The sequence below is a fragment of the Urocampus carinirostris genome, chromosome 3 (assembly GCF_059441175.1).
Source record: "Urocampus carinirostris isolate Australia breed hairy pipefish chromosome 3, RoL_Ucar_1.0, whole genome shotgun sequence".
NCBI lineage: Eukaryota > Metazoa > Chordata > Actinopteri > Syngnathiformes > Syngnathidae > Urocampus > Urocampus carinirostris.
In genome coordinates, this window is record NC_142351.1 from 12,079,756 (window position 1) to 12,105,263 (window position 25,508).

At 39.4% G+C, this 25,508-nt stretch overlaps 1 protein-coding gene across 3 annotated transcripts in view; it reads left to right on the forward strand.

Annotated features, from left to right (window-relative positions):
* mitfb (melanocyte inducing transcription factor b) overlaps positions 1-18,345 on the forward strand; it is a 62,918-nt gene extending 44,573 nt beyond the window's left edge. For 2 of the 3 annotated variants that reach the window (XM_088330717.1, XM_088330720.1), the window contains exons 3-10: positions 4,994-5,209; positions 5,309-5,404; positions 7,713-7,830; positions 8,015-8,107; positions 8,170-8,223; positions 8,307-8,382; positions 11,695-11,842; positions 15,059-18,345. In XM_088330717.1, the coding sequence (XP_088186843.1) occupies positions 4,994-5,209; positions 5,309-5,404; positions 7,713-7,830; positions 8,015-8,107; positions 8,170-8,223; positions 8,307-8,382; positions 11,695-11,842; positions 15,059-15,460 (1,203 nt within the window). In that variant the 3' untranslated portion in view covers positions 15,461-18,345. The remainder of the gene's footprint in view (positions 1-4,993; positions 5,210-5,308; positions 5,405-7,712; positions 7,831-8,014; positions 8,108-8,169; positions 8,224-8,306; positions 8,383-11,694; positions 11,843-15,058) is intronic. The other variant, XM_088330719.1, reaches the window with a different exon arrangement.
* Positions 18,346-25,508: the final 7,163 nt, after the last annotated feature.

Below are 25,508 nucleotides of genomic sequence, written 5' to 3' on the forward strand. Positions count from 1 at the left end.
CCTCGTCCATCCTCTTAGTGTTGTCATTTTTATAACCCTGTAATGGCAATTTGCTGCCCAAGGTGAGAACTACCTGCGGGACGCGTTTTAACGCATCTCACATGAGCACCGCGACAATTATACTGTAGCCCAGCATGAAGAGGAGCCCCGCTGTACCCTTGTGACAGTCGTTGAAGCACAAGTCCTAATTAAGGTTCAAGTAGAAGGAAATCAATTGATGAGAAACAGTTAATTGATTTTTCTAGCATCGTGTATTAAGTATTCAGCACCTTGCAAAAAATATGACTAGGCGGTATTGGGTCTGTACTCGAAACATGGTCCACTCTAGGCGAAATAAATCTCAAATGATAGTTGGGTGTACAAAAAGATCCCTAACTAAATGATTTAGTTATTACAGATGCAAAATAGTAGAAAATGGGCATTGAGGATGAAGTGGACAAACAGTGTCCTGGCTTGCCACGTCTCCACAGGGTTAAACAACTGGATGAGGCCAAGTAAAAGCCTGAGGCAGCTTCCAGCGAAAGAGGTGGCCCTCACCAAACAAAGGGGCTCACTGTGACTGCAGCATCCTCACATCAAGTGATACGCCATAAAGGCATAACTTCAGTTTTTACATGAAACAAGTAAATTTGAAAAGGCTCATTGTGTCCGCCAGCATTCTCTAACGCGCATAACTAATGAAGGATTTTTCCTCCCCTCAGCATTTAAAAACAGACCGGCACTGGCTTCCACCGCAACCGTCTCAGTACTGAGAAATAAAACAGTGAGTGTATGTCGTAGTGTAGATCTTAGTTAAGTTCTAAAATTGAAGATTGTGGTTCTTGGACCGGACGTTGTAAATCGGTGTGCATAATGCTTGAGATGCTTGGATATCAGCCTTATGAGGTATGTTTGTTTTAATCTTTATTGACAGTATTTGGTTGTTTATATGTCCAGTGTCTTCGGTGACTTTGATGAGTGTTAAATTTAACAAAACTGTGTGCTCTTGAATATATTAAAACATATTTTGCTTGTGAATGTGTGGAAGGGGGCATATAGCGGGACAAGTTACCGCCAGCTCCTCAGCACTCTTTTGCCAAAATATCCATATTTAGTTGATTTTTAAAAACACCGTTCCATACTAGTTTGTAATAATAACAATTATCACTTGGATCACCATTAGTTTGTTGGTTTGCATTAGCATTGGTGCTAACATCAGTCTACATAGCACGCTGAACTGATCAGTTCTGTTTTGTTCATGCCCTGCACATAATGTACATTAACAAGCATTTGCCTTGACTTCGCATCCTTTGCTTTCTGGTTAAAATGACTTTTTGGATATAGTTTCTTGGCCTTTTCGTGGTTACTTACCTGACCAACTTCCTGCCAGCACTAATGCATTGAAATAAAGAAAAACACTGTAACCTCACTACACTAGTTTGCTACACTCAATTAGGAACACTTTGGTATCAGTAATTATTTCAGAGCAATGTCGTAATACATTGAGATAAATACTTCCCTCACTGCTTCACCCGGTTTACCCTACTTGGAAGATTTTGAAATCACATAGGTCAGAGTCTGTTTCATGAGTTAAACTTTTGAAGCCCCATGACATATGAGGCAAATAAAGGCTGATAATAAAAAAAGAGTAAATTGCTTAGAATGAATGGACACCTTTTCCAGGAACAAATTGCTAGACTTGGGTTATAATTAGGGGCAGAGCTTTTGGCACTTATTTCCCAAGTAGTTGTTGCTGGGTTCTACTGGTGCAGGACATCAACATATTGTTTCTTAACCTGTTTGCATTGATTTGCACCTGGGAAAGGTGATTTCACTCAAGTATGCCCTCACCATTGCAACACGAAGGATCTGCAATATTCTTATGTGCTGTAATCTTCCATTGATGCTCCTTTTTTTCCTTTTCCATATTTCAAGTTCCCTTCAGAGTGCTTTCAACTACCCTTGCTTGCAAAGCCCTGATTTTCAAACTTGTCTCGTTTTATAAAAGTCACTTGCATGCAGCCAGAATTTCAGAAGAGGGCCTTCTGTGCTGTTAGTTGCCAATCTCATTGCTATCTCCAATATCTCATTAAAACTTTGCAATCCCGGTCAGCATATTTACATTCCAGACCTCACCTATGCTTACAAGCTTTTGGTTGCAATCCACGATGCAATGTATCATCGGGGAAGGACTCGGGGTTGAGCCACATTATTACTATTATTCTTAAGATATGATACGTTTGAAGTTCAAAATGATTTATAGATAAATAAAAAGAGAAGACATCAATGGATTTACAATTTTCAGTTATGACTGGGTACAGAGACCAAACACCAGATAATAAATTCCAATCGGTTCTAAAAGACTTCCCTTTATTCCTTTTTTTTCTATTTAATCTTGTAGGTTACAAAAGCAGATCAGCCCTAAAGGGTTTGAATATCAAAGACCAGCAACATGACTGGCCCACAATGATATAAACAGTGCCTAATAGTCGAAACAACAAACAACAGTGCACAATAAAGGTCAAAATAACAAACTGGCATTCTGTGATCTTCTTTGGAGGTATCAAATATTTGATATAGAATATTAGTATCACTATTGTTACCATGGCAATTATTATCTTTGTCATGATTATAAGTACTAGTAGTAGTAGTATTATGATTATCATTATTTTTTATCATTATACATATCCTATTATACAAAACTTTACATAATTATTAAATGTAATTCAAATAATTGATTATTGAATGGTGGTGATGAATTGCAATGATTATTTCTTGCTGATTGTATTATTTCATGTACAATACTTTTATCTTAAATTCTTAATTATTAATGATTTTCATGAAATTCAATATTCATCATTCAAAAATATTGTAACTAAATTAAAACGGAACATGTTTTGTTTTTGTGTTTTAATGATACATATATAAATGTCAAATGAAGGCAGCACGGCGGGGCAGCGGTTAGCATTTGTGCGGCACAGCTCTGAGGTCATGAGATGGAATCTCCTGTGTGGAGTTTGCATGTTCTCCCTGTGCTTGCGTGGGTTTCCTCCGTTCACCCCAGTTTCCTCTCACATTCCAAAAACATGCATGATAGGTTAATTGACCGGTCCAAATTGTCCCTAGGTGTGATTGAGCGAGCAAATTGTCTGTCCCTGTGTGCCCTGCGACTGGCCGGCAATCAGTTCGAGGATAGCTGGGATGGGCTCCAGCACCCCCGCGACCCTACTGAGGATAAGCGGTGCAGATAATGGATGGATGGTTGTAAAATGAATAAATCAAAATAACGAGGGGGTGAGATAAAATATCAATTCATGTATATATCATGATTTGGAATTTGGAGATTTTTAAAATCAACTTTTCTCCCTGGAATATATTTTTTGACAAACGGAAGTGGAGAATGGAGGAAGAAAGCGAGCAACGAGAACTAAGGCCAGCGGCCATACATTTTAAATCCCAAATACCTAAATACCTTAAAGCATCACCTCGGACAGCAATGTTTACCTGCAGCACAGGGTTTAATTTTTTTTTTTTTAATTTAAAGGATTTTAATTTGATAATCTTGTGCTGTTTCTTTTAGAGGCCCTATTTTATCTTATCACCTCACAGTGTTAACGGTAAACAGGATAATTAAAGGACCACATTTGTGTTTCAGTGACATGACATTGTGTGGCAGTCAGCCTGTTGCACAGTGTACATGTTATGTTCTCATTGTCTCAGTTGAAATAAATGTCAGCTTCCGGACTGACTGATGTGCATAATTTGAACATCATTCATGGTTTATTGTCCCAGAAGTGTATGATTTAAGTTGCTTGTTTTTAAGGAAAGCAAATCAAATCACAATGAACAGTTAAATCAAATCGGAATAGTTGTGGAATCGCAATGACTGAGAATCATGATATAAATCAAATCATCACCTTAGTATCGCGATACAATTGAATCGTAACCAAAGCATAGCACCCCACCCATAAAAATAACAAATGAATAATAAACAAAAAACAAATGTAACCTTAATTTATTTTACTACGTGTGTTTTTATATTTCTTGCATAAACGGTTACTGTTATTAGAGACACTGCCCTACTTACGAAAGATTCTTCGTAAGTTGAATTTGTTCGTAAGTTGCTTCAGTGCTATATTTTGTATGTTTAAGGTTCATACAAGTTTGTTTAAGGCTTGTATAAGTAAACTTTATTGTTTTGTACTAAAAAATAAACATTTCATAAAATATTAAGCTCTATAAAAATCAGGTTAAGTTTAACTTACTTTCAGAAGATGCGCTTCAAGAGTTCCTCCTCCGTAGTAAAAAGTGGCCGAAAAAAAGCGTTCCCGCCATTTTTTCAACCGCATCAAGCTTTTTTATTCCATTTTCATTTCAAAAGAAACAGCTCGCCTCTTGTTTAAACTTTATACCAACCATATCGAATGGATGCACGAGATATTAAACAATAACAACGTCAAAGTTCTTAGCGCGAGAGAGATACAGTACACGTAGTATGTTTACACACAAACTAGGAAGTAGAAAACGCATTTCTTTTTCAGGGTAGATGTTGGGTGACCTCTCACAGCGCCACACGCCGGTAGTGTCAGAAAGAAGCACTACAGTAATGTCCTGTACTTGGAAAATGTGCACACAATACAAATCTAACTTACAGCAATGTCCGGATATTTTTCGACATCCCCCAAAAAATGTTCGTATCGACCGTTTTACGTAAGTCGAATGGTCGTAAGTAGGGCAGCGTCTGTATTATGCTAAGTGTTAACCAAATTGCTTTGTACACTAAACTGATGTTGCCCCAAGCATCTAACACTCTATTGAGTTAAACCATTTACTATTCAATGTAATAAATGAAGACAAGAAAAAAAGAACACTTAAAAAAGGATGGGTGTGCCGATACATAAAACAACTTTCTAGGAACTTATCCACATATGTCCTTTTTCTTGTCCAGCCACCTTATTTCAGGTGAGTATTGCATCTAAACTGTTGTCTATGGTGTTGTGTCGATCCCCAACAGGTGCAGACTCATCTGGAGAACCCGACCAAGTACCACATCCAGCGCTCCCAGCAGCAGCAGGTCAAGCAATACCTGGGAAAGCTCGGCTCACAGGTACTGAGCTTGCCCTGCCCCAACCAGTCCTCTGACCACGGGGGCATGCCGCCAGGGCCGGGCAACAGCGCCCCCAACAGCCCTATGGCCTTACTGACCCTGAACTCCAACTGCGAGAAAGAGGTTCCCGCGCTTGTTCCCGTCCCTTCCAAATTAACGGCCATTTCTAAACAGTTGTTTCCATATGAGTTTGTGCTTAACAACATCCTTTTTTCGCTATAGATGGATGATGTCATCGACGACATTATCAGCCTCGAGTCCAGTTACAGCGACGATATCCTCGGGCTGATGGACCCCGGACTTCAAATGGCCAACACGGTACATGCTTCACAAGACTTTTGAGCACGGATGTCAGACTTAGCTTGGCCCGGGGTCGGATCCAGACCTTCTTTTCGGATGCAGGCCGGGTCAATAAAAGAATGTCAACTCCGAATTATTAGCTTTAGTTTTTTAGTATTATGTTTTATCACAAACTTCCCTACATATTATAATCACAATGAGGAAAAAAGATGCTCATGTTTGGCATCAAATGTGTTAACTGGTTCATTTTAACATTTAAATGAAAGCAGTTTACACCTAAACCAACTCATGACGCTATAGAAACTCAACACTGCCCTTTAGCAGCCGGAAAGAGCGTTCAGTTTAGCGCTGCAACAACAAATCAATAATATCAATTAAAATAGATTATTAGCAGCGTTGAATTTCATCATCAATTTGTTGTGTAGCACAATTTATGTGCCACACAGCATTTTCATGGTGTCATTGTGGCCTGCTCAGTGCTTTGAGGCATTTTGTGATTAAGGGCTATACAAAAAAATGTGAATTGACTTGACTTACTTCAATGCATACAAGAGTACATTAAATTTTGTGTTGACGTCGACGAACGATGCTTGTTGTTTCACTTTGATCCAGCAGAGGGAGACTCAAGAACACATTTTGCTGTGCGATGTCCTCCATTTGATCTGACGACAAACTTGTATTAGAACTTTGTTCCGGCAGAGATCCATTTTTATAAAAAAAAAAGTATCTTACATATTTGTAAGGCATAACATAGATTTGTATGTTTTTTGGTTTATTGATAAAGATGGTGTCCGTGACTTTAAATTATTGTACTTCCCGATGCCATTTCTTGGCTGAACTCTTGATTGCAGCCTCTGTCAAGGTCCTTTTGTTGCACTTGCAAGTATGTGAAATTCTTAGAAGAGCTCGAATATGGGTTGGTATTTTGATTGTGTTTAAACAGCCCTTTTCTTATTTTCACCATTTTATCCTAGAATGAAAGTAAACCTCGAACATGTGCGTGAAATGTGTTTCATCCCCCCTATAGCCCCCCGCCTCATTTCCTCCAGCGTAATATCCCCTTTGTCGGGAAAACTAAGGGTTTTAGTATGGTAAAAGCAGGTAGGCGTTATTGAAAAACATATAATGGCTATTTGAACTCAGTTGGGAAGTGTTAACACATACTTAATAGAGAAATACTTAATTTTAAACTTTTTAAAGACACCTCAAACTACGGACCCCACTTTAAAGCTATTTGACACAATATTTTATTGTTTTAAACTACAGAAAATTTGGCTCTTTTGTGCACTATATTTGTATCTGTATAAAACTTTAATATTTGAATGAGGAGGAGGACATTAAAATTGTGTTTGTAAAAATCGTATTCATTGATAAAATAATCAACTGATTAATCGATTATTAAAAAAATTGCTAGTTGCTGCCATAATTTAGTTTGCATTAATTAAAAATAATCATCACTTTTGCTAGAAATAACCTAGTACAGACGCTCCCCTACATATGAACGGGATACGTTCCGGACGATAGTTCGTAAGTTGAATTTGTTCGTAAGTTGAATTTGTTCGTAAGTTGCTTCAGTGCTATATTTTGTATGGAATATTTGTTTAGGGTTTATTTAAGTATGTTCAAGCCTGGTATGGGTAACCCGTATTGTTCTGTACTAAAAAAATAAACATTTCATAAAATAATATGCTCTATAAAGATAAATAAAGTTGAATTTAACTTACTTTTGGGGGATGCGCTTCAAAAGTTAGGCAACTTCCTCCTCCGTGGTAATAAGTGGACGAAAAAAAAGCGATCTAATCCATTTGCTCAACCCCATCAAGCTTTCTTATTCCACTTTTATTTCAAATGAAACAGCTCGCCTCTTCTTTACACTTTACACCAAACATATTTAATGGATAAGCGTGATATTAAACAATAGAAATATCAATGTTCTTAACGCGTTTTAGATACAGTACAGTATGTTTACTCACAAACTGGGACTGTGACAGGAAAAGGAAGGCGGTGGATGCTGGGTGAGCTCTCTGTTGCGGCGGAACAAAGCACTACAGTATTATCCTGTACTCGGAAAATTTGCACAATACTAAATCTAACTTACAGCAATGTACGGATATTTTTCGACATTACGAAATTTTTTTCCTATGTACTGTTGTTCTTTACTCAAATGTTCGGAAGTAAAGGAGCGTCCGTAACTCGTTTCTTATAAATAAATTTGAATCAAATCATGCAATGGGCTGTATCCGGTCTGCGGGCCATATGTTTGACAATCTTGCTTTTGAAGTCTTGTCGGAACTAAGCTTCCCACTCACCTTCTTGTACTTATCAGATCCCAGTGCCTGCCAACCTCATGGACATGTATGGAAATCAAGGTATGCCTCAGCAAGGCCCGCCCATCAGCAACTCCTGCCCTGCCAACCTACCCAATATCAAAACGGAATACTCGGGTGATTATTCTGAACAGTTGACCATGAAAATTCTGCAAAGTTTTGTCATATGTCCATGCCGAATAGTCATTCTTCACAATGAAAGATGGCAGATTGTCATTGGAATCAATGAAACGAATTGTTTGTAATGACGCTTTTCGTGTTTCTGCTTCTTTTGTAAATCGTGTGCCGCACATAATATCAGCGTCACAATCTCCGGCCGTGATGCACATGTTGGACAAGTCCGGGTCATGCGGCAAATTCGACAACTATCAGAGGCCTGAAGGCTTTCCAGTCGGTACGTGTGACATTAAACCTTGGTCGCGGATGTGCGCTGATCTCTTTTTGTTAACCCCACAGCTGAGGTCAGGGCTCTAGCCAAGGAGAGACAGAAGAAGGACAACCATAACTTGAGTAAGTACTGCTCCCACGTGAGGCAAATTAATCAAACATTGTTTGATTATGTTATTCATTGCCATCGTCTTTCTTTCCTGTAGTCGAGAGAAGAAGACGGTTTAACATAAATGATCGAATTAAGGAGCTGGGAACTTTAATTCCAAAGTCCAATGACCCGTAAGTTTTTTCGTTTTTCCTCAGGCCTCCAGGCACACATTCGTGAAAATGCAGCCTCTTGTCAAACAAGTTATTCACTTGAATACAGTGGAACCTCGGTTCTCGACCATAATTCCTTCTAGAACCCTGTTCGAAAACCGATTTGTTCGATCACCGAAATCATTTTTCCCATTAAAAATAATGTAAATCGTTTTAATCCGTTCCAACACCCTGAATGTTTACCTTGAATGTTTAACGTAAACATAAAGCTAACCGAGGCTAATCGTACGTTCGCGTTATCGTAATCTTCCGTACGAAAGATTACGCTAACATGAACGTGTAAAAATGAAAAAATCCGATCGTTTACAAGTCATTTAGCACCCGGGTCTCCACAACAAGTGGTGAGCGGTTCATTGGAAAGGGGGCTCGGTTCCAACACCCTCAATGTTGGGCTCCGTTCCAACACCCTGAATGTTTAACGTAAACTTAAAGCTAACCCAGGCTTATCGTACGTTCTCATTATCGTAATCTTATGAATAGGATTTCTTACCTTTGTGGTGGTCAGCAGAAGGCGCTCGCACACCTCCTTCATATTTGGCTATTATTTCTTTCTTCAATGCAATAGTTGTACGCACTACTTTTCGTTTTTCACCTGTAGCAACTTTGCTGCTTGCACTGACTTTCTTCGGAGGCATAATAAGGGGCTAAAACACCCGTACGCCACTCAGCATCGCACCCTAGCGTACGCACTCACGCATTACCGGCGTTCGAACTCCGATTTTCTGACCGAACAGCGAAGCAAGAATTTCTCGAAATTTTTGGTCGGACTCCAATTTGTTCGAACTGAGAGGCGTTCGAAAACCGAGGTTCCACTGTACCATATTTTCCAGACTATAAGGTGCACCTAAAAACCCTAAATTGGCCAGAAATTTGAACGTGTGTCATATAACCCAGTGCGCCCTAAATATCACAAATATGGTCGCTACGATTGCTGTCTCTTAGGGAGTAGAGATGGCCGGGATTGACGTGGATGTATAGTGTTATGAGTGCTCTGCAAGAAAGAGGTCTAAATATAATGGAAGCTAGACCTCTTGTTGGTGATAGGAATGAGTGCAGAGGTGTTGTGAGAGGATATTGAGATGTTTGGCCACGTTCTACGGGATGGGAAGGGCACCCATATGATGCGGCAGCGGTAAACCAGTGAAAGCTGTCGGGCCCTGCTGTTGAACAGAAGAGTGTGTTGTGTCACCCTGACCCGAGTGACATGTTCGCTTTCTTGTGTCCTGTTTCTTCTGGAGGGACGAAAGCATGACCAACTTGGATGCCGAGGTGCTCAACTTGTTTGGGCATTTGGGTTAGCCATGGTCTAAACATTTTTGTGTTTTTTTTATTTTTTTATTTCAGGAATAATACTTTTTAGAATTTTCCCATTTTACAAAAGAAAAAACTGAAAAAAAGCAGTTAGACTTTCTTGTACCACTGGCAGCACATTTGTGCTTATTGAGTATTGTTTTATTTATTTTTTAGAAAAGCACAGGTTACAAATACCTTAAAATTCTAACTAACAGCAAAATTATTAATTAAAATGGATTACCTCGTATTAAATCATTGTAGTGTTAATTTAGGGAATATAATATTGTAAATAATAGTGTAAAGGGACAGTGTGTAATATTTAGTGCCCCCTAGTGGTACAAAAAAACTCTTATTCAGTAAAAAACATTGATTTTAATACTAGGGCAGAAATACATCAACCATTATACCAATCTTAATTTTTATTTAAAAAATAATAGGTTGAGAAATGTGTTTTTCTTACATAGTGGAATCCCTACGTAGAGGTCGCCGCCATGTTGGTCTAGCATCTTGCTGCTATGCTGTGCGCTTGGCACTGGTTGTCGTTCATATTAAACGATAAAATGCTTCTAGTGGTCAAATACTACACACTGGGGCTTTTTAAGTTTTAAGAAAGTTTTAGAAACACATTAAAATGGTCCCGGGAATTAAGTGTTTAACATTTTTGATGGACAAGATTGGTGGGGAAATACTGTTCTAATTACACAAAGACAGCCAGTACTTGGTCTTTTATTCGACTGTATTCCAATTGTACTGAATTAATACTTTGATTTACAGAATTACTGTCATCTTAAGTCTGATTTAAAGGTGTAATAAGGAATAAATAAAAGTTCTTTGTTGTTATACTTACATTCTTTGAAATATTCACATTTGATTAATGAATTTATCTTTGTTTCACTCAAGGCTAACACATCAACCTTCCTTTAAGTCATCACCCTTTCGATCTCTTCTTTCTTCCACTCAGTCTCTTTACTTTCACATCCTCTCACATTTCGTGACCCGATAACTCGGGTTTGCGAGAGCTTTCGGTTCCCCCTCCCCCCTTTCTTTGCCTTGCTGTCTCTCAAGGAGTAGAGATAGAGAGGAGAGGATCCCCAGTCCCCTCTCCCCCTCTACTTTAGTGGTAATTTATCTGACATTCAGTTTTCATGTTAGTATTCCTTTTGAAACTCAACATAATGCTCTAAAATCCTCAAATAATCAAAAAATGCTATTGAGTACTAAGCTAGGCATTAATACCAAGTTCGTCATTTTAGCATTGTTACGATCCTTCTGTATAATACTATCAAATACAGTAATCCCTCACTATAACAAAGTTCTCCTTTCACTGTCCCGCTTCTTCACAGATTTTCATCACCTAAACAGTCTGTAATATGGTAAGCATTTGTCAAAAATAAATCCATATATTTTTGTCGGTTCAGTATACGTTAAATTTATTTGGCAAACGAATGTTTGGGCTTGTAAAAAGGGGCTTGTTCTTCAGTTTCTGTGTATAACAGTATTTAAATGTGAAATAAAAAAAAAGGGTTGTAATTCGTGGATTTCCCGTATCCCTGGTTATTTTTGGAACATAACCCTCGCGACAAAGGAGGGGATTATTGTACTAAACTATATATTTGACGTAATCGACCACCATGTTAGTTTTCCCAACCCAGAGCTGCAACACACAAAAACCCAACGACACACACACTCAAACCCACACCTAGCACTCAACTGGCACTAAATAGGCTTTTTTTCCTTGTAAAACTATGCTTGTTTTTGTTCAGATTGTAAAACCTAACAAAGACTGTTTTACTGATAAGCTGAGGTAACAGAGTGGACAAAAAGAGGCCACTGCAACCGCAACATTTCCCATTTTGTCCCTCACAGCTGTTACTACAATGCTACTGCGTCAAAGTCTCGGACATTCTGACAACACTGCAGTTGTATCGTTTCATTATACTGCGAAAGATAGCTAATCTGAGGCTGTTGCTTATTTCTTAGGGATATGCGCTGGAACAAGGGCACCATCCTCAAAGCCTCCGTGGACTACATCAGGAAGCTGCAACGTGAGCAACAAAGGGCCAAAGAGCTGGAGAACTGCCAGAGGAAGCTCGAAAACGCCAATCGACATCTTATGCTGAGGATTCAGGTATGGCAAACTTCAACATACAGCTTTTTGTTGTGTTTTCTTTTTTACTTCAAACTAAAATGAGGTTGGGCAGAACTAGTGATACTGTACTGTGGTCCACCCTAAGGCCTTCAATTACAGCTGTGTCTACAACCGTACAAGGATTCACTTAGAAATCAAGTGTGAATGAATGATGGTCTGTCCCTAATTGTGTCAACCATCAATCGGCTGGCATCTAATCGAGATAATCGTTGCAGAAAATGAATGTCAGCCATTTTCATAACTTTCATAACCAAACACGGAAATTTACATGAAATGTACTGTCACGGAAACAACAAGGAGTGCCGCAACACTCTTCGATTTGTTCATTTACTGTACACTCAAATCATAGCGGAAATTCCTTTCACTTTGTTCCTCTGTTATGCTTGTGAGTGTCTTCAAAACTCAGACCCTTCATATGATTTATTATATTAACCAATTTCACAAACTTGTGTTTGGCAGAGAACATCCAAACGCAGACACACAGGCCAAAACTTCAAGGCTAGGATAAATACAAAGTCTTACTAAGCTGATGGGCATAAATGTCAAATGATCTGACGCTGGGGATCTGTCCGTGCTGTCCTTAAATGTGGCAGTTTTAATAAGCCAGGGGTGCGCCAAATCTGGTAGTTTGTCCCCTTAAGCCCTCTGGTGGGTGTCTACATACTGGGACCTCACACAAACATTTCAAATTGTTTTTATAATGAATGGGTTATACTGATACTAGATACAGTGAAACCTTGTTTATCGCCAGGTTGACGTTCCAAAAAGAACCTGTGATAGGTCAAATCCCTGAAGTAGAAACATCTTTTACAACTATTATGCATTTAAATATCGTGTTATACATTAAAGCCAAATTACTATCCCAACCATAATTTAGGAGATAAGAGTACTGTGTACTGTACCTGTAAATATTAATTTACTGTATTTATTTTTACGAATACCTAAATAGGTGACTGACTGAATATGAAATCAGAATGCAGAACACAACGAATGATGAAAATCTGTGAAGCAGCAAGACTGTGAAGGATAAACTACTGTATTGTTCTTGTATCAGTTCTCACAATATCTTGAAAAAGGGAAGGAGTGTATTATTTAGTGCCTCCTATCGGTTAGAACTTCATTCATTCAAAAAAACTAATTTTAATTTAGGAATAAGCAAAAACAAATCAACTATAAACATATAGTTTTTTTAAATAATCGCATACTCAAAAATATCATTTATTTTAAATAATGTTAGCACCACCTAAGGAGAGCTGACATTATTGTCCGTCATCTTGCTGCTAGGGGTACACAAAAATTTAAAAAACCCTGTAAAATAGTGGGTTTTGGTCACTTTGAGTATCGGTAGTTTGTATTCTTCCTTGTGCTTTTAAGCACCTGTTTTCAGTTTCACTACACCGTAAATCGACATTTAGTGGTCAAATACCGTAAACTCCGGAGTACAAGCTGCTACTTTTTTCCTACATTTTAAACACAGCAGCTTTAAATACAAGGCCCGCGGTTCGTATCAGCCGGCACTGAGCAGGACTGGTGCAAACCAAGGGAATCTGACTGTTTGATTAAAACAAAGTATCACAATTTCTGTCAAGTGCTCTAAATGTCAAAGTGAAGAAATTCAATGATTGTGGTAGCCAAATCCCTCATCATCTAATTAGTGACACGCATGAATGGATGACTGTCCTTACGGAGTTATATCGCGATTTTGGCAGAATCAGCGTGGAAATGTCTAAGAAAATTAAATCATTGTGCCGGGAGTAAGACACTCGTTTACGGACTCCATCAGCAGCAGTCAATCTCAATCAACCAGCGCAGCAGTCAATATGAAATCAATCGACATTAACAAATGCCCACGAGTAGGACAAATATCATAAATGCTTTGAATCTTTCTAACAAATAGTTTCGCCTAATTGATTATTTTAGTGTGGCAGAGGGTTACCAATTATTGGTTATATCTTTCCTATCGGGCCGAAGACTGTGACATCATAGGCAATATTCCCTCTAATTTTCCATGGGTCTGAGCGTTCACACAAAGTCGGTGAGCAACGCTTGAAACAACAGTGAGCCACCATAATCCCAAGTGTGGCAAGATAATTCATTATCAAACATGTCCAAAACTTGACATCAAGTTACATTTTGCTGAGTTTCCGGCAATGCAAAATTATTTTTCTCTTTTGAATGAATTGACTCATGTACTATTGCAAAGGTTGTACGGCCTACAAACGTCATTGTTCTTACAATTCTTTCACAAGATATCCATTTCTTTTCATTTCCTGATATATTTTGTCACATAATATTAACATTTTTGGGTGCTTATTTAGTCGCTTGTAAGATACAGAACTGTACTTAATCACATTTTTTAGTGGAAGTACAATTTTGTCAACAAGATTCACTTGATATACAGTAATTGGAAATTATTTGAATGCAACACAAACTTTTTATTCTTTTTTCGGTGGTTTTTTTTTTTCACTTTTTTTATTCCTTTAAAAATAATCTCATTGTGTTTATTTTTTCCGAGCGGGTACTTTTTTCTTTTTGTTCTCTATTTACTTTTTTCCTACATTTCTTTATTTTCTTTTTTTCTGCCTTTTTTATAAAAAAAAATCCTTCTTTTTTTTCTCTTCCTTTTGTTTCTTTTTTCTCAGCTTTTCACTACTTTTTCATTTTGGTATTTTTTTCTTTTTTGTTCTATTCCCCCTTCTTATAAGTCAATTTGTGCATAATTTTACCTAATATTTGGTCATGTTGGGATTAAAGAAGCAAAAACAACCTGAAGAGCCGTTTAGGACCCGAAAGAGCCGGTTCCTTTTTAGTGAGCCGAGCCGAAGAAGCCGGTTCTCGACATACTCTGCTAACTTTACTCAACTTCGTTCGACTTCAAAATACCTCATTTAGGACACAACGTCAGGGGAACCTGTGTATTTTTACCTTCATGCACTGTAACTTTGACTTAAGTCGCTTCTTAATTAGTAATTTTGAGCCCTGATTTTTGTGCGCTGGCTATATTTTCTTGTGCGCTGAGAATGTGCGAGCAGTGTGCAATTGTGCACGCGTGCAGCTTAGAGGGAACACTGATCATAGGTCATTATTAGGTATTGACGTTATTGTTACGTTTTCATACTTAAGAGGAGACACCAAAATTTGTTTCCCTACCCTGACCTTACAGTGATGCTAGTTGGTGTGTTTGTGTGCCTGCAGGAGTTAGAAATGCAAGCGAGAGCTCACGGTCTGGCCATCACGTCCTCGACCCTGTGCCACAGTGAGCTGTCAGGGCGCAGGATCAAGCAGGAGCCAGCCCTGGAGGACTGCCACCAGGACCTGTACACACTCCACCCGCACCCGCACCACCATCACCATCCCGCCTGCACCCCGGAATCCCCCGGCGCCTCCGAACGAAGCGAGGCTCACCCCGATTTCTCGGACGGCCACTACGGCGTTCGAGGCAGGCCGGCCTCCAAACTCAACGACATCCTCATGGAGGACAGTGTGTCGCCCGTGCGAGGCGTGGACCCTTTGCTCTCGTCCGTCTCACCGGACGCTTCCAAGGACAGCAGTCGCAAGAGTAGCATCAGCATGGATGACAGCGAGCAGGGATGTTAGCGCCCTCTACTGGAAGACAGTCTCGTTTGTGCTGCAACACCTTGGGTTGCTGCTGAAAGTAATGTTTTTTTTGTTTTTGTTTTTTTACACCTTGTCTTTTTTGGCTTTTTTTTTGTATATTGCGTCTTTGAAAGCCCACCACCTTGATTACAAGTCTAGATTCAAAGTCTACTCGCTTTAATCAAAAGTTTAATGACAATAAGTACAGTTTTATATGTCAAAAAAACGTGTATTTATACATTTTGGGCAGACCAGGCATGTCAAACATATGGCCGAATGGATGATCTCCAAAAAAAGCAAGTCACTCGGTCATTTCTCTAGAAAGTTCTGATTTTTAGAGTAAATGCAAACCAAATACTTTCTTTCTGGCCACGAGAGGGAAGTAAAGGATATATTCTCAGATTTAGTAGGTCTAGCCGGCTAGTTTGATTTGATGCAGTCTAAATCTATGCCCATGCTATTCTAAAACCAGTACAATTAAGGAAAACACATATTTCATAGCCCCCATTTGAATTTGTGTAGCATGGTGTGATGGTTCAGGTGTAAAATTGTGTTAACTCAACTGTTAACATAAACCAGCTAACACATTTAGTGCCAAACATGAAATTCATTGTTTTGTTTTTTTTACACCTTGTCTTTTATTGACTTTTTTTTTGTATATTGCGTCTTTGAAAGCCCACCACCTTGATTACAAGTCTAGATTCAGAGTCTACTCGCTTTAATCAAAAGTTTAATGACAATAAGTTCAGTTTTATATGTCAAAAAAAACGTGTATTGTTACATTTTGGGCAGACCAGGCATGTCAAACATATGGCCGAATGGATGATCTCCAAAAAAAAGCAAGTCACTCCGTCATTTCTCTAGAAAGTTCTGATTCTTAGAATAAATACTTTCTAATGTTATGCCCATGCTATTCTAAAACCAGTACAATTAAGGAAAAACCATATTTCATAGCCCACATTTGAATTTGTGTAGCATGGTGCGATAGTTATTGTGTTAACTCAACTCTTAACATAAACCAGCTAACACATTTAGTGCCAAACATGAAATTCATTTAATTATTGTTTGTGAATAAATTGTTATTATGCTTTGGAAAACAATGGTCATGAATATAATATATAGGGTAGGCTACCAAAGTAGGCTGAATGATCAAGCACAATACTGAAAAACTACAGTAAGCTTAAAATTTTAAGTTGGCATTATTTTACCAATCAGTTCCGCCTGAGAACAGAAAGTCTGAATCTGGCCCCACAGCCAAATTGTGTTTGACATCCCTGGGGAAGACGCTAATTTATGAGGTGATTCCAAAGAATCCAAGAACATTCTCAATAATGGTTACACATAGTAAATGTTGTGGTGAGAAAACACAGCCTTTTGAATCAAAGTAGCAATAATAGAAAGAAAATTATTTATTGCTGTAGTGCTTTACAACTCCTTTTGTGTCTTAGAACTTGAACAGTCCGATGCCTTATTGTGACGTCAGAATCTTTGTCTTCTTCCACCGCGGAGCTTCTTGATGGATTCATTGTTGGAGATTTACTCATTCCCCCTCCGATGTAGGGTTACATGATCAGCCTACTACCCAAGGTTTTTTTTTAATTAAAAAAGAAACTCACAACAAATTCATCCCAACAGTCTGTCAGCGACACTACCATTCAAAAGTTTGGGGCCTTCTTTACTTTTTGAAGGAATAGCACCATTTATTTCCATGAATATAACATTAAACTAATAAGAAACTCACCCGGAAATAGTGAATGATTGTTTTTGTCAGGACAAGAACGGAAACAGGACCCACTTGCGTGATGTTTACTACAAGTTTTATTGAAAGAGAGAGGAAGGGCTGCGCCCACGATCCGGTGTTCGCTGGGCGCGGGAAGCAAGTCCCTCTCGTACTCGGATTGTGATCCGAACACGAAAGTGGGATCTTCCTTAGCGAGCGATGGCGGAAAACTAGTCGGTAGCCGGAACTGGGAGAGCAAGACGTGATCGGGGTCGGAAACGAGTCGTAAGCCAGAACGGGAGAGTAGACATAGTCGGGAGCCAAAAGGGGTCGTAAGCCGGGACGGGAGAGCAGACGTGGTCAGGATGCAAACAGGTCGTAGCCGGAGACAAACAGGAGCAAAAAAGAGACAGGCGTGTGTCAGTGTCAAAAAAAGGCTAGCCTAGTATACACGGAAATTCGCAGACGGACTGACAAAAGGAGACTGACAGGATTGGGTTTAAATAGCAGGGAAGCCAATCTGTCAACAAGCCGCAGCTGGCGCCACAAGGGCAGGGCCAATTGGGTGCCATGGCAACCATGACAGTTTAAGCTGCAAATGTCTGCTTTTTTATGCAAAATCTACGTTGGTGTTTACAGGCCCATTTTCGGCAACTGGCACTCCAGTGTACTAATAGTGCATTGTGTTTCCTAATTGTGTTAGAGGGCTAACGGATGATTTGGAAACCCTTGCGCAATAATGTTAGCACAGCTGAAAACATTTAACTGGTTAGAAAAGCTATAAAACCGGCCTTCTTTCAAGATAGTCAAGTATCTGGAGCATCATATTTGTGGGTTTGATTCAACTTTTAGAATGGCCAGAAAAGAAAAAAATTCATATGAAACTCTAGTCTGTTTTTCTTCTAAGAAATGAGCCCTGTTCCATGTTTCGATTTGCCAAGAAACTGAAGATATCTTACAATGGTGGGTACTACTCCCTTCAGGGAACAGCAAAAGCAGGCTCTAACCAGGGAAGAAAGACAACCAAGCGAAAGGAATAGGACATTAGAGTCTGTAGATTTACATTAAGATAATGTATTGTCTGTCAGGACCAGAACGGAAACAGGACCCAATTGCGTAACGTTTACCACAAGTTTTATTGAAGGAAAGAGGAAGGGCTGCATCCACGATCCGGTGTTAGCAGGGCACTGGAAGTAAGTCCCTCTCGTACTCGGATTGTGATCCGAACACAAAAGTAGGATCTTCCGTAGCGAGCGATGGCGGTGTCAGGGACGGAAAAACGGGTCGGTAGCTGGGATTGGGAGAACAAGGCGTGGTCGGGGTCTGAAACGAGTCGTAAGCCAGGACTAGAGAGTAGACGCAGTCGGGAACAAAAATGGTTCGTAAGCCGGGGACGGGACCGGAGAGCAGACGTGGTTGGGATCAAACAGGTCGTAGCCGGAGACAAACAGGAGCAAAAAAGGGACAGGTGGGAGTCAGGGTTGAAAAAGGCTTGCCTTGTATACACAAAGGTTCGCATACGGACCGACAAAACGAGAGTGACAGGACCGGGTTTAAAAAGCCACAGGGAGCCGATAGCCCGCAGCGGCTGGCGCCAAAAGAACGGGCCAGGGTTGGGTAGGGTTACTTTAACTTGATTACTTTCAATTACTTTTGGATTACTCCAATACCAAATATGCTAATAAAAGACAAAAGAAACTAAATATGAATAAAATTATAACTCACAACACGTGGTAAGCTTTCTCTCCTGGCTTTGATCTCTTTGATCTCCGGCAAAACTCACATAAAATGGGACAGAAACCAAATGAAAATAAATCCAAACAGCTTGCCAACATCATTTTTGCTGTTCCATGTGTTCCGTTACTCTCCAAGCCAGCACAAAATTTTGTAATTTTATTCATATTTAGTTTCTTTTGTCTTTTATTAGCATACTTGGTATTGGAGTAATCCAAAAGTAATTGAAAGTAATCAAGTTAAAGTAACCCTACCCAACACTGGAACGGGCACAGGTTAAATTCCGTTTGTAGCAATCCAATGATAATAAAATCAAATACATAAATATCGCGAAATATCCAAAAACCCATAAATGACCCTAAAGGAAGAGATAAATATGGGCAAAAGACCACAGACATTGAACAACTCATTTGATTAAAAAAAAAGTGTGACTCTTTCTTGGAAAACACAAAATTGTCTGGATAACCTCAAACCTTTGAATGGTAGTGTATGCATGAAAAATAGCATGTATTCATACATTTAGGGTAAAGGATGAATAAAGTGGTGATTCCAAAGGATCCAATGAAATGCTAAGCAGTGGTTCCCGAAAGTAAATTCTGTGGTGAGAAAACACCGCTTTTCAAATCGAAGTTGCAATAATAGAAAGAAAAAAGATTTAATAATAATGATTGTATTATTATTGTAGTGCTTTACACTCCTTGTGTCTTAGAACTCGAACGGTCCGATGCCTTATTGTGACGTCAGAATTGTGATTCACATCCTCTGCTCTTCTTCTTGTTCGACTGAAAAGATTCTACTTGATGAAATAATCATTGCAGATTTAAGACAATTAAAAGGATTTTGTTCACAAATTTACCCTCTGATGTAATTTAGCCTTTTAGTGTCACGGTTGCCACGGCGCCTAATTGGCCCCGCCCGTGTGGCGTCAGCTGGGGCTCGTTGACAGATTGGCTTTCCGTTTATTTAAGCTCAGTGATCTCACTCTTCCTTTGTCAGTCCGTCAACAAACCTCTGCCCTGCAAAACCTGGGTTTTTGACTCGGTCCTGTTTCCTGTTGGTATTTCCTGTCCGGTATTGTTCCAGTTTATTTTTGTCCTGTTTATTATTCTCTCCAGTTTTCGTTCCCCTCTAGTTTGTCCTGTTTAATTTCGATATCCTGTTCTATTTTCAATCCTGTCTGTCCCGTCCTGTCCAGTATCGACCCCATTTGTCCGATATCTGCTCGGGCAATTGGTATCGATTTCGTCGGCCTCTGGCTTCCTGTCATTCGACGCCAGTCTGCTGCCTAACGTAATGTGCCTGACGTAAAATAAAAGGCTTGTGTGAGAAACGTCACGCATTTGGGTCCTGATCCTGTTCTGGTTCATGACAGACTGCAATACGACCCAGGTTTGTTTGTTTTTTACTTTGAATAAAACTCTAAACTGATTCAACCACACAGTCTGTCAACTACATACATAATTTACTAGAATTTCTCATCTCATCAGCTACACCGCTTATACCTTCAGTAGAGTCGTGGGGGTGCTGGAGCCCATCCCAGCAATCATCGGGCAGTGGGCAGGGGACACCCTGAACTGGTTGCCAGCCAATCGCAGGGCACACAGGGACAGACAACTCACTCGCTCATTTACACCTAGGGACAATTTGGACCGGACAATTCACCTGAAATGCATGTTTTTGGAACGTGGGAGGAAACCGGAGTGCCCGGAGAAAACCCACGCAAGCACGGGGAGAACATACAAACTCCGCACAGGAAGTCTGGAGCTGGATTTGAACCCACGCAGGAGGTTCCCAAGACATGAACTGTGCCGCACATGCGCTAACCACTGCGCCGCCGTGCTGCCCTTACTAGAATTTAAATGAGGCAAATTATAAGTTATAAATACAAAATAAATAAGATATTTTAGTATGTCCTTACATTAAGCTATTGTCACCCACAATATCTATTGGTACCCCTTTACGACTAAATAATTAAAATAATTTTAGGTACTAGTTTTATAAATATAAAATGACTCTGTGTAATATTTGAACTACTAGATATTTCTCTATTGTGTAGTGCAAGGGTCTTCAACCCACGAAGAACACATGAGTTGCCTGCGGACAGGTTCTGAAAATAGCTCACGAGTGATGGATCATTATGATTTTCCAGGAAATTTTATCTCTAACCATCTTAATGTTTTTGTGTTTGACTGAGCCTATTTGAACTCAACTTCTAATAACTACAGCTTGGTAATAACATAGTAATAACATGATAAATCATCATTTTAGAAATGCACATCAAGCTGGTAGACCTTCGAGCCAATCAGTAACAAAAAGTATCTCAGCTTGTCGTGCAACCAAAAACGAGGTCTACAAAGCACAAGGAAGAATACAAACTAGGAAGACTCAAAGTGAACAAACCGCATTAATGTTTTTCTAGTATTGTAGGCCATTTTTTTTTTGTGAGGGTGCTGAGTACACGTAACAGAAAGAGAAAAAATCCCCTAAATTGGTGCAGTTCAATCACTTTCAGTCTCCGTAGTTTGTCTTCTTCTTTGTGTTTTTCAGCATGATCTTCAGTTAAACAACACTATACATAACACTATACAACGACATCTAGTGGTCAAATAACACACACTGTTCTTTTAAATATGGTTACTGGCAATTAAAAGACTTGGGTGAATATGCTAAAGGATAATGTTAGCTTCAAAATGTACATAGTATAACATACAGGTGTCAAACAGGCGGCCCGCGGGCTAGATCAGGCCCACCAATGGTTTAACTCTGGCCCGCAAGACAACAATGAAAGAAACGCAAGAGGAAAATGAGCCATAGTTTTAAATATAATTTTAAATATCAACTGGATGTCACCTAAGCCAGTTAACACTTGCAAAACAATTGTGGTAGTATTTCTCCATTTCTCACTTCTTTTTTATTTATTTCTCTCTCTTTTTCTTTCTCCTGTTCACTCTCTCTTTCTCTCTCTTTTTCTCTTTTCTATATTTCTCAATCACTCTCTAACCTTTTATTTTTCTGTGTCTTACTCTCTTTCTATTTTCTCTCTCTAATTTACACTTTAATTATCTTTCTTTCTATTTTTCTCTTTCTTTCTCACCCTCTTTCCCTTTTTCGACCTCTCATTCTCACCTCACTTTGTCTCTTTTTCTACTGCTGACTCTTTTTTTTCTATCGTTTCACTTCTCTTATTCTTTTTATCTTTCTCTTTTTTCACTTTCTTTTTCTATATAGATTCATTTCCCCCTTCTTCTCCATTCATTTCTCTATTCTGCTCTCTCCTTTTCTCTCACTGTTACTCTATCTCCCTTGTTCTCTCTGTTTATCGCTCTCTCTTACCGTCCCTCTCATTCTCTCTCTTTTTCTCCCTCTCTCTTTCTCTTACTAGTCCGGCCCCGTGAGATTTTTTTATAGCATTTGTGGCCCCCAGCTAAAACGAGTTTGACACCCCTGGTATAACAGATGAAAGTTTTATTGTTCTAGAAAATATTTGGACTATCTCCCATCCAATTCTTAAACTTCCACCAAATAGCCTCGAATGTACTGTACTTTTGTAAAAGACTACAAGGCGAGTGTAAATATACCTTGAATGAAGCATACCGGGAAATCAAAACACTGGAAAAACTATTTTAATCAAATTTTAGCGTTTTTAACTGCGTCTATGCAAAAACAGGAAAACAAAACCTGTATGAGGATGTGTCGGACTGCAGATTGCTGCCCTTTTTTGAACATGATGCATTAGCTTAGCAGCGCTAATAGCATGATCTTTTCACATGTTTTGCGATGACGTCGTTGTGCTTTAAGTGCCTTGTGGTGGTACCTGTTTCCCTGCTGGTGGCGCTATTTCACACGTTGACTGTTGTTTAGGGAGAATGTCAAGCTGCTTTACGAACTTTTTGCGTTAAAAAAGAAGAAAAGAAAACCATCGATGTGTATCAGATGAAGAAGAGATGTTATTTTTAAATCAAATGTAAACGTGTCACTTGATGTAATCAATAAACTGTCATATACCTTAGACCATAATCCATACAGTCATGCAATAAAACAAAGTCAATTATAATTTGACAATATAGTGCTGTTCAAAGTAAAAGCAGTACAATGTGACTTACCAGAACGTCTTAGGTTTTAGTATATTTTGTATTTTTACATACCAAACAAGTTACCAGTAGGTGCAGTAAAATTCTCTGAAAACAAACAAGAACCAGCAGTCATACTAGGCACACTCCGAAGGCTGTACAATTGGGCAAATAGATCAAAAGGGTGTGTTCAAAAAACTAGAAGTAAAAACTCAAAACTATTTTGTATTTCCCAAAAATAGGATTTGGCAATCCTAATATTTAGTTGCATGTCCACATTTTTTAAATAACTGCTTCACTTCTGTGTGGCATGAGTCAACCAACTTGTGGCACCTTTCAGTTGTTATTTCACTATTTGATTGCTTAAAAACATTCCACAATTAATTAACATTCCTTGGTTTTGCTTCACAAAGACCACGTTTGATTTCACCCCACAAGTACTCGATTGGATTGAGGTCTGAGGATTGAGCTGGCCACTCCATGACATTGATTTTAGCAGTTTGGAACCAAGACTTTGCTCGTTTACTGGTGTGTAAACTGATCAATGATCTCTGGTATGCAATAAATTGGCCTAACACCAGAGAAGAAGAAACATATCCAGACCATGATACTTGCACCACCATGCTTCACTGTCTTCAATGTGTACTGAGGTTTGAATTCAGAGTTTGAGGGTCATCCTACATAGGTCTGTGGACCCTGGACTCAAAAAGGACAATTTTACTTTCATCACCCCACAAAATATTCCTTCATTTTTCTTTTGGCCAGTTGATGTGTTCTTTGGGTAATCGTAACCTCTTATGCACGTGCCTTTTTTTTTAACAAAGGAACTTTGCGTGGGATTCTTGAAAATAAATTTGCTCCACTCACAGTACTTACAGGTAACTGCAGACTATGTTTAATTGTCCCGGAGGTGATCATTGGCCGAGCTTTTGCCATTCTGGTTATTCTCTGGTCCATGTTAGAAGTTGTCGTCTGTTTTTTCCAAGGCATTGGAGATCATTTTAGCTGAACAGCCAACATTCTTTTCACCTCTTTATAACTTATAACGTTTTAATCAAAGAACGCCATTCTTCGTAGCATTCTCTCGAACGACCCATTTTTCTTTAAATGCATGTTTAACCTGCGCTGGCTTCATCATCTTTAAATAGGTGCCACCCGATTATCACCCGTTTTTGTTTTATTTCTTCCCTAAAACTGATGAACTCAGAGATTGGTTGCCACACTGCTATTTTTTTTAACACACCCCTTTGAACTGTTTGCCCAAATGCACAGTTTTGGAGTGTGCCTCTTATGAATGCTGGGTCTTGCTTGTTTTCTGAGAATCTATTGCAACTACTGGTAACTTGTCTGGCATGTAACGATTAAAAATATACTAAGACCTGAAATTGTGTGGTTAGTCTCATTGCACTGTGTCATGATTTGTCAATTGCCCTCACCTGCGGTCCCTCTTTCAGCCCCAGCTGCCACTCGCTCCCTAATTAGTCATCCTCCTATTTAAGCATGTCATTCTTGTTCACTCCTTGTCAGTCCATCAGCAAACCTCCACACATGCAAGGCAAGCATTTTTGACTCTGGCTCCCATTCTGTTCCCGACCTGTTCCTATATCCTGCTCGTCTCCTTCCCCTGCTTCCTGTATCAATCTCCTGTCCCTTGCTTCCCGGTCGTCTCCGGGTACCCAACTTGTTCCGATCTCCGACCACGCTCCGTCTCCCGTCCTGGCTTCCCGACTTGCTTCCGATCTCCGACCACGCTCCATTCGCTCGTTCCGGCTGCCTGACTTGCTTCCGATCCCTTCCTGGTCAGTCCGTCAAGGGAAAACTCAGCACGAGGAAAAAGGAAACCTTGAGAAGCCGGCTCACAAGTTGTAATCCCTCTTCCACGATGAAAATACCATTCGCTTAGTAAACCCCAAGCAAGACAACTGAAATGTTTGAGGTTCATAAAATCTTTACATTTTGTTTAATTTTTCTCTTAAACCAATAAAGTTAAAGTCACAATACTGTATGTATTATGTAGTGCCGCTCAGTTGTAAAAGAAACCTTATCCATTGAAAAAAATATATTGATTCAAATAATAAGCAAAAATACATGAAGTATAATTTAAACGTGCATTTTTAATAATGCTCGGAGGACGAGAAATTCACATTTGTTTTACATAACGTGAGCCTCGCCTAGCGGGAGTGACATCTTGTTGCAAACAAAGCGTGGTCGGAGATTGGAACAAGCCGGCCAGCCAGGACGGTAGACGGAGCGTGGTCAGAGATCGGAACAAATCAGGGAGCCGGGACGAGCGGGAAACTAGTGATCAATATTGCTCAAATATGGTGATTTATCACTAGAATCCTTGTGTGTGACATGCATCCAAATTTAGTTTTATATGTGCACATATAAGTGAAGAATTGGCTACTTTTTGTTCTGAAATAACCCAACTTTTATTTATTTCTGAGCAGCCTGGTACCAAAACAAACCCTTTGGTTGCTAATCATTGCTTTAAAGGACTTTTTGCTTGTGTTTTGAGCTGTTC